Here is a 9,785-nt window from a genome sequence, read left to right on the forward strand (position 1 = left end):
AGGTAATAAGGGAGAGGAAAAAAATATGAGAAACTGAAAAAATGGAAATAAAGTGTTTGTAAATGGGGAGGGGAGGAGGGGGTGAAGGGAGGGCAGGGACAAGGGGAAAAATGAGAATCAAGACCTATTATGTAAAGGTACAGAATCCCAATGATGAATGTAATTGTATTGTATACCTAGAATGTACCAATAATCTCAATAAAAAGAAAAAAAAACTGGATTTTTTTTTAAAAAAAGAAAGAAACAAAACTGAATTTCTAAAATATATTTTCCTGAACTGTAAAGTAGTATATACATATTAAATATTTTACTGCCCAAATTTCCAAGCATCTGATCATTTAGTCCATTTATTTCAAATATAAAATTACTATTTTAGATGCTGGAAAATAGGGAAATAGATTTTGGAAGGAAGGGACTTGGGAATGGAGTGCAGGGAGGGAAGGGGAAGTAAAAAGGATCAAGATGGAATAATACATGTTTCAACAATGAATACATCTACTATATTGCAAAAATATACTAATTTTTAAAAAGAAAATATTCTTTTGTTTAAATGAGTAAATCCTGACAATCCTGTGTACAAATAAAATAGTTTTTATACCTTGAAATAATAAAAAGAAATACTTGGTTCCAAGGTATAAAATAAAGCTTTCCTATATCTCTGTTTTGTAGACAACAAAGCTAGACTGCAACAAAGTTGTATTAGATAATGATGGTCTATTACAGAAAAGATGATTAATGCAAAGCTGAAGAAATGAGCCTTGAAAAAAAAGATTATTTCCTGATAAAATCATGACTGACCACTGTGGTTTCAAATTCACTTTCTAAATCACAAAAAAAAAAATCTTCTTTTTATTCTTGTGTGAATCCCAAAATTTGGATAAAAGCAGAGCCAGAGATGTAAGGAAGGAAGATGTTTTAGTCTTACTTGATTTTACTTGTGCTGCTTTGGCACAATAGCCGAAATTGAGTAATTTATAAAAAAAGTACTTATCACTCTAGAGGCTGGGAAGTTCAAGATTGTGAAGCACTATCTAGTGAGAATCTTCCTACTGTATCATAATAGCAGTGGTGAAAGGCATCACGTGGTGAGAGAGAAGATGAAAGGGAGGGAAAAGGCTGGACTCAACTTTTTATCAGGAATCCATTCCCAAAATAACTACCCCCTTCCATCATTAACAGTATTATCAATCCATGAAGGTAGATCTGCCATAATCAGAACCTAAAGACTCCACCTCTCAACACTGTTGGATCCCCACACTTGAACTTTAGGAGATATAATCAAGCCAGAACAAAAGTCTGAGATGACTTCGGCTTCATGTAAGCACATGACAGATTTTGAGCAAAAAATCCTATCAATTCCCATAATTGTGAGCATTAATAGAAAAATTAATGTCATTTTAAGCCATTAAATTTTGTGAAGACACATTATTCAATAGCTACAACAGTGATGAACTAAGGAATCTAAGGGGAGTAAAGAGAGAAATAAGGATATGAGGTAAGAGCTGATAGGATTGACTGAGCTGGTGGTGTCAATGAGATTGTAATAGAGTGAGTGTTCTCAAGTTAGTGAGCTGAAATGAGGTGAAAGCATAGAGATTTCAGAAAGACTACAGCAATCCGGAGGAAAACAGTCAAAAGTATAACCACAGGAGCACATATCTAGGGAACAATGAAAGCAAAGATAATCAGAAGAGACATTAAGGATGTGAATGTGACATCTCCTTGGATACTGAAGCCAGAAAGAATGACAGGAATAAAGGTAGAAAGGAAGCCAGATACTGAAGGTATCAATGAAACACAAAGACCAACAAAAAGGTGGATATACAATAAAGATAGCAGGTGCTCAACAAGATGTTACAAACTTAAAAAAAAAAGCTGAGGTTTTAGAAAAAGGAGTAAGATACATAATTTAGAAGTGGTAATGGAGAGGAGACAAAGAGAACAGCTAGTGTATCTCTGGAGCTGAGGAAATACCGTCTCCAGAGGACTTTACTTCTAAGATGTCAAAAGCCACTCTGGTCCAATAATCTTACTTCAACAACCAGAAAATACCAGATACTATTTTTACATTGTGTTTTTAAAAGATATTGAAAAGCTTTGGAATTCCAGAGGAGGCAGAACCTTCTGAAATGAACAAACCAAACACACACACACACACACACACACACACACACACACACACACACTCATCTTTTCCTGGGGACATTTGCCAATTCTGGGTATGGAATATGGACTGGGTTAGGCCTGGGCAGAGGAGCTCTACCAGTGGGCTGGTTTGATGGCTGCAGGGGCTGACATGCCAGATGAGAAACCTGAGGTGCCCCAAATGTGGCCACTTTCTCCCATAAGGTATGTGCTGAGTTCTGGGAGTGTTCATACAGGAGGCTGCGGAGCTGGAACAATGCCCAAGAGGCAGACTACATCTCTCACAATCTTGAGGAAGAGGGAAGCCTCCATATAGCTGGCCTCTCAACATTTGCCAGATATTAAAGCTGGGACCTTGGTAGGAAGCTGAAGAGATGAGCTCCAGACCCTCTGAAGGGCAAAACTGAACCTCTCACACCCTCTCAGGATTAGGAGACAGCTTGCTAGCTACTCAAGCAAAAGCCCCAAAGAGATCTGCCTAAGAAACCAGGACAAACCACATGTGGACTGACTGAATAAAACTGCAGTCCAGCCTCAGTCTAGCACAGTCTTGACTGGATTGAGATCATAAAGCTTCTCACCCTGTAGAAAAACATTCTCCTCTGCTCAAAGAATGTATCTCATGCCATATCTACCATTAGTGTTTTACACAACATCCAATAAAATAAATGACTAGGTAGAGGTAGAAATGTGATCATTAATCAATAGAAGAAACAAACAATAGAAGCCAACCTACAGATAATCCTGATATTCAGATATCAGACAATTTTTTCTCTCTCTTCTTTTAAAGGATGCTTTAGACAATTTATTTTTAAAGGCAGGATTTCAAAGGCAAATTTTTGATTCTTAAAATATAGCAATATTTCCAAGTGATAGCTCTTCCTAGTTTAACTGTAATGGAATAAATTGCCTTCCATTTATTTCTAAACTTTCTCCTGTGGTGATCTAGAGGGACTATTTTCAAGCCAATATAAATATTTCATATCTACTTGCCCATTTCCTAACCAGATGGGCATACCTCTGCTGCACAATAAGTCACCTTACATCTTTCAGCAAGAAAAACATTGGGTCTGAAGAGCAAGGACATGACACATCCAACTGGATACAGTAAGAATATTCTCTAAGTATTTTACTGGAGAGAGGGTGCAACACTCCTACACAATTAAGGAAAACATCTTTATAATTCAGATAATTTTTAGCAATGCTAGGTATTGAACTCAGGGCTTAGAGCACTTTAGCCACCCGGCAAGCACTGAACACTAAAGCTACCTCCCCAGTTTATTCCATGAATCCATAGGGAATAAGTCCCAGCAGCTCAGGCTCCTCCCACTGGTTCTCAAAACCTGTGCTTCCCTGGGGTAGGGCAGGCAAGCTCTTTAGCTGAACATGGGTACCTTTCTCTTTGGCTTCTTTCTGTTTGATTGCTTTCCTTGGTGCACATCAGGAAGCTATTTCAGCTCTTAAAAGTGCTTAATATCCTCATTATATACATTGGTTCTCTTGGCAAGAATCCTGCCATTAACTTGCTTGTTTATAATGCCAACTGTAGACTCTTCCAGTTTTGCGATGGAAAAATTTGTGTGACATTCTTTTATGAATAGTACACATCCCCTTGATGTCTACAATATCACCCTTTTTGTAGATTCACATGTATGTGGCCAAAGGAACAACTCCGTTTTCTAAAGACCTAGACAACATATACCCATACACTCTTCTCTTTCCTTTTCTTCTGTTCATCATTTTGGCAAATTACTAGAAGATGGCAGTTCTAGCCAAGAGGCTTTTTCTTTCTTATGGTACTGGGGATGGAATCCAGGGGTGCTCTATCACTGAGCTACATCCCAACATTTTTATTTTGAGACAGAGTCTTACAGAGTTGCCCAGGCTGGCCTCAAACGTGTAATCTTCCTGGCCTAGCCTCCAATTACCTGGGATTAAGGGCCTGTACCACTGTATCGGGTCATACCATGGTTTTAAAATAACAATTAACAAAAAACAGAAAAGGACAAAATAGATGAAAAGCTGTATAATCTTTTTTTTTACTTTTTTTTGGTACCGGGGATTGAACTCAGGTCCTTGCACTTGCAAGGCAGGCCACCGAACCGTTGAGCTAAATCCCCTGCCCAAAAGCTGTATAATCTTTTTTTTTACTTTTTTTTGGTACCGGGGATTGAACTCAGGTCCTTGCACTTGCAAGGCAGGCCACCGAACCGTTGAGCTAAATCCCCTGCCCAAAAGCTGTATAATCTTAACAACTGGAACATATTAGAAAGAATAAGTGGACATTCTAGAACTATAAAACATACTGTCTCATATTAAAATTTCACTTGGTGTATTTAATAAGACTGGACTGAACAAAGCGTGAATCTGAATTAGTAAACTTGACTGCAGTCAATAAAAAAGATCCAAAATTGGCACAAAAAGAAAAAAAGCGGGGAGAGGAAAAAAAAGAGGTATATGATAGTTTCTAAAAAGTAACATATTTATTGGAAAGAAGCAATATTTGAAAATGGCCAGTTCGAAAACTGACCCCCAAAATCAACAGAATCAGTAAGGATTCAGTAAGATGTAGGATTTCTTTTTTGAGGCAGGTCTTACAAGGCTGGTCCCCAATTTTTGGCTGAAGCAATCCTTAGTCTCAGCCTCTCAATAGCTGGAGCTACAGGTTATGAGCCACTGTGTCCAGATAGCATTAAAAAAAAAAAAAAGATTCTACTTAAGAAATTGGCAGGAAATGATATTGTAAGTGGACAACTAGGGTTGTTTTTAGGCTATACAAATTCAGAAGAGGTTAAACATTCATTCACAGAAATCTGTGATGAAAGATTATTCTAAAACTTAAAGACAGAAATTAAGTCAAAGATTTGTGCAGAATGGAATTCATCTTAATAATCTTTTCAGGAAAGCACATGAGTTCAAGATGGGCATGGGGGAATAGGAGACTGTTCTCTTGCACCTCCTTATAAACTAGGAGCAGAGGTAGTAAAATATTTTAATATGTATACTCAAAAAGGAGAAGGACTATCCCAAATTGCCTTCCCAACTGCAGCGGAAGGTTACCACCCCCAACTGGGCTCTCCTTCCAGTTAAGCAAATGGTGACAACCCGTAAAAGAACAGATTGCCAGCCCCAATTTGGAGCTCCAAGTGGGACCTCTTGGAGTAACTCCAAAGGAGAATCCAAGTCCAGTTTATTTAGCTGGGTCTTTTATAGATAGGATGATGGGAGTTAGTGGGATGGGCTTAGGTGGGTTAGGCCAAGGTGGAGTGTGAGACTGGGGGAGCGAGAATGTCTTAGTACTATATGTGCCCACAGCAACAGCTAATGTTCTATTATGGGTATGTTGTGACCTAGCATGTGGGGTGGATGTCCCATGTCTTAGCAGAGCAGGAGTTTTTCCCTGGGATCTTGTGGCTGGGAAAAGGAACTCAGGTGGCTGGCAAAAGGAGTAGATGAGGGACAGACCTATCATTTCTTGGGTTTTAAGGATGGTTTTTTTAAAATGAAGTAATACTGGGCATGGTGGCACACACCTTTAATCCCAGCACTAGGGGAGGCTGAGACAGGAGGATTGCTATGAGTTCAAGACCAGCCTGGGCTACATAGTGAGTTCCCAGTCAGTCTCAACTACATAGTGAGACCCTGTCTCAAAAAACCAAAAAAATAAAAAAATAAAAAAATAAAGTAAGAGGTTGGGTATAGGAGCATGGGTCCTCTTTGAGCTGCTTCAAACTTACCAAAGTTGTGAGGCCACTGGTGAGAAAGAGAGGGGACCAGTAAGAAACAGAGCAGTGGCCACTTGAAAAGTGAGCTAGGACATGTGTGTCTAAAAGACAGGGTCTGAAACAGACAAGGAGTAACAGGCCCATGAGGGAGTATGAGCCAGGAGCTCCAAGAAGTGGCCAGCCAAACAGGAAGAGTCTAGGACAAGGCATGACTTTATAGGCTAGTGGCTTGATCATGCAGCCTTTTCATGCCAACTTGTACAAGTCCAGACTTATTGGTGAACACCCACCTTTTCTGTAGTAAGTGATTTTGGAGCACAACAGCAGCGAGCAAGTGGATTTAATTTTGCAGGTTAGTGAGTTCAACAGAGAGGGTAGAGAAATGGTAAACGGAGGGGTAAAGTGGATGGCAGGGCAGTCAAGGTGGGGGTCAAGATATGGGCAGTAACAGGTAATTTTGTGCACCAGTGCAGTGAATTTTATTTGTTCTCGGTTGGAATGTGAGGCTGTCAACAGTAGTGAGTGTGAAGGCTAGGGAAGGAGAAAACCTCAAGTAGGCAATGGAGGACCATTAAGTGACAGTGTAATGTCTCTATGAAAGTTTTTATGCAGCCTCTGTTGGCGATGGGGGGACTTCTGTGCAGTGAAAAAGTAAGGAAGAAGTTAGGAAAAGTGTTTGGATTGAGCTATGCGTTTTTGTCTGTTAAGAGGGAAGAGGTTTTCTGGAGGAGCAACTGGGTCTGAATTGTGTCCAGAATAAGAGCAACAGGCACCTATTGGGAGTTTGGAAAGTATTTTTTTATCTATGAACCACGTACTGGGGGCCTGTGGGGTAGGGTTTTTACGTATATTGGGAAAGTGGCTGAGATCGTGGTGATGGAGGTTTGAAGGTAGTCGTAAATGATATCCTGAGCCAGGGGTGGGGGCGAGGGGCATGTATGGATTTTGAGGAAGCATTATAAAAGGCTGACCTATACTGTCTTATTTTACACTACTAATTATTTTGAAATATGGGTGCAAGTGGTGTTTTTATATTCTAACAGAATATTTTAAAGAAATATTTTTGAAGCACTTACACATTTAAATTTATAAATTTATGTCTAAGAAACCTTCATTGAGATGGACATGGTGGTGCACGCTGGTAACCCCCGCACTTGAGAATCAACACATTTGAGACCTGCATGGGCTGCTTAGTGAGTTCAAGGCCAGCCTCAACTACATCTAGACCTATCTCACCCCCTCTCCCCAAAGAAAGTTTCACTGACTGAATCTTTCTGAGCCCCAAGTTTGGATAGTAAGAGATATAGACTCTAAGCTTGTGTTTTGGATGCTGAAATAGTGAACATATGGATAACAATGGATATTGAGAAGTTCAGAGGAAGCCATTTTGTTCTCTAGTGGCAGAATTCCAAGAATGAAGTTTATCTGAGTATCTAGGTTTCTTTGAAGTGAAAAGGGACTCAATTTGTATTATTTCCTACTTTAAAACATGTAACACACAGCTGGGTGTGGTAGCGCATCCCTATAATCCCAGCACTCGGGAGGCTGAGGCAGGAGGATTGCTGCGAGTTCGAGACCATCATGGGCTACATGGTGAGTTCCAGAGCAGTGTGAACTACACAGTGAGACCCCGTCTCAAAAAACAAAACATGTAACACACAATGGATCTCTTGCTAGGTTGCATCCTAAAGCTTAATATAATGATTTTGTATAGAAAGTGATATTTTCAAACTGTCTTATCTTCACCTGCCAGTACACTGTTATGTTGATGAAAACAAGCTGTGCAACCTCAAGCCTTATTAACACCAAGGAAATAAGCATAGTGTGAGCCATATTTTCTGAAAAGGCAGTTCCTGTGCAAGATATATCACACTGTACCCTCCGGAATCTATTGTTAGGCTGTGTCTAGCAGTCAGTGGTCTGACTTGGATTGTATTGCTGTTAGATGTGGATGAACCTATTTTCCTTCATTTAGGTGTTTCCCACAATGAATTGCTTGAGTTAATGAAGTTTCATTTTGGTGACTCTCAGCACATGAAGGAGAAATACCAGCTCTGCCTCCCTGCCAGTTCACAGGAAGTGAGGTAGGGCCAGCCACTTAGCCAGAATTTAGTCTTTTGGGTGTCATGTGTTACATTTGCAAATGAATATACGAAATGTGCATTTTCTAGGAGTAAGATGAAGGAAGTCTACGCTGAAACACAGAAAAGGGAAGACAGGTTACTTTGCTTCCATTCTTTCCTACTGCATGTTATTTAACTGTTTTCCTTTCCTAAAGGAGGAAAGTTTTAAGAGCAGTTAAGTTATAATTTGGTCCTTTTGTACTTTTTCTTTGGCGTTCTGCCTATTACATATGTCAAGATTAAAAAAAAACAAACAAAACCTTACATCAGAAAGACCTATTGCTTCTCGGCCTTTTGGCTAAGATCAAGGGTAGAAAGAAGGACCTAAAATCTTTTTCCTTGAGTTTACTTTGCTAAGTTCTGCCCATGATACATTTGTCATTTGTCGGGTAGTAGCTAAGAGCCAGAATTCGCAGGGAATCTGCGAAGGTGGTAACCTTTAGTTTTGAGTCTCACTAGGAGCTTGGTTTGCCACATTCGGATGTTGCTCAAAATAGTATCTGGAAAGAGGTTTGATGTTGGTGGTTGCATAGAACTGTAGCATGGGCAGCACAGAAGGAAACCTGTAATGTATTAGTTTAAATTTTGATAGAAAAATACAGATTGAGAAATACTACCAGGTTTACCTGACAGAAACTTATATTGTATTTTAGATGCTAGATAAAGAGTGACGACCCTGTAAAAGAACAAAGACAGCCCAATGTGGGGTCCTAGGCTGGACTTCCTGAAATAACTCCAAAGAAGAGTCCAAGTCCAGTTTATCAAGCTGGGTCTTTTACGGATGGGGTAGGGGGGTTCATGGGACAGGCTTAGGTCGGGGGCATGAGACTAGGAAGTGAGAATGGCTGAGTATGTGCCCATAGCAACAACTAAAGTTCTGTTGTGGGTGCCTTGTGACCTAACAGGTAGGGTGGGATGCCATGTCCTAGCAGTGCAGACATTTTCATCCGGGCTCAGATGGCTGGGAACAAGAACCCAAGCCCAGGCGGCTGGGAATGCCAGGAGTGGGTGGAGTAGACAGAGGTCAGAGGGTCACTTCCTTTCTAGCTATCTCTCTTCCCCATTCTCATATAACTTACCTTTGCTCAAACCTACTGCACCCCCTAGTCCTTCCGAATACACGCGATCTCAGGGAACATCTCACCAACTACACGTAGAGAAAAGGAAATCACCAGGAAACTTTCTCAGTCTCCTGCCCTCAAACCCACAGAACCTACTACTCAACCCCATCCTTGCCTCTTTCCCTTCTACTCGAATGGGGCGGGAGAGAGCAGCAGTCCCTGCACCACAAAGGCAATGGGATAATGAGGGGCCTTCCCACAGGTTGCCCTCAGGCTCTTGGGTGACCTCCGCTCTTTCCTTAAGACGTTTCCTATGTTTCGCTCTCCTGCCTTTCCTCCTTAGACTCCGGCACCTCTTTCACACTCTTTCTTCTGTCCTTAAGCTCTCCTGGTCCAAACCTTAGAAGCTGGCGTTTGGGGTGTCCACGCCAGCTCCCTAGGGCTTCTCCGGTCCAAGCTCCTGCTCAGGGAAATCTTCCGTGACGCTTCCCGCTTCGACCTCCCCACACTCGACGTGCGTCCGCAACTACTTGGCTCCAGTACCTCGCAGACCTGAGGAATGCAGTGCTTCTTGAAGTAGTTCCTCAGCGCGGGGTCGGCGGTACGTAGCGAGGCCATGCCTAGAGGCCCGACTGTAAAGCTGCTCTCTGAGGGATCAAGGCGCTCTCTCAACTCCGCCACACGCTGAGGCCCTGGGAGGCGTAGCCTGGCAACCACTGGGCGGAACGCAG

At 41.3% G+C, this 9,785-nt stretch overlaps 1 protein-coding gene across 7 annotated transcripts in view; it reads right to left on the minus strand.

Annotated features, from left to right (window-relative positions):
- The window catches only part of Fbxl13 (F-box and leucine rich repeat protein 13), a 273,523-nt gene extending 263,744 nt beyond the window's left edge, over positions 1 to 9,779 (minus strand). For 5 of the 7 annotated variants that reach the window (XM_033756570.1, XM_033756578.1, XM_033756577.1 and 2 more), the window contains exon 1: positions 9,454 to 9,779. In XM_033756570.1, coding sequence (XP_033612461.1) covers positions 9,454 to 9,672 — 219 coding nt within the window. In that variant the 5' untranslated portion in view covers positions 9,673 to 9,779. Of the gene's footprint in view, positions 1 to 9,072; positions 9,423 to 9,453 lie in introns of those variants that run through there. The other 2 variants (XM_010637001.2, XM_010637008.3) reach the window with 2 other exon arrangements.
- Positions 9,780 to 9,785: the final 6 nt, after the last annotated feature.

The sequence above is a fragment of the Fukomys damarensis genome, unplaced genomic scaffold (genome assembly GCF_012274545.1).
Source record: "Fukomys damarensis isolate Sample0158 unplaced genomic scaffold, DMR_v1.0_HiC HiC_scaffold_4, whole genome shotgun sequence".
Lineage (NCBI taxonomy): Eukaryota > Metazoa > Chordata > Mammalia > Rodentia > Bathyergidae > Fukomys > Fukomys damarensis.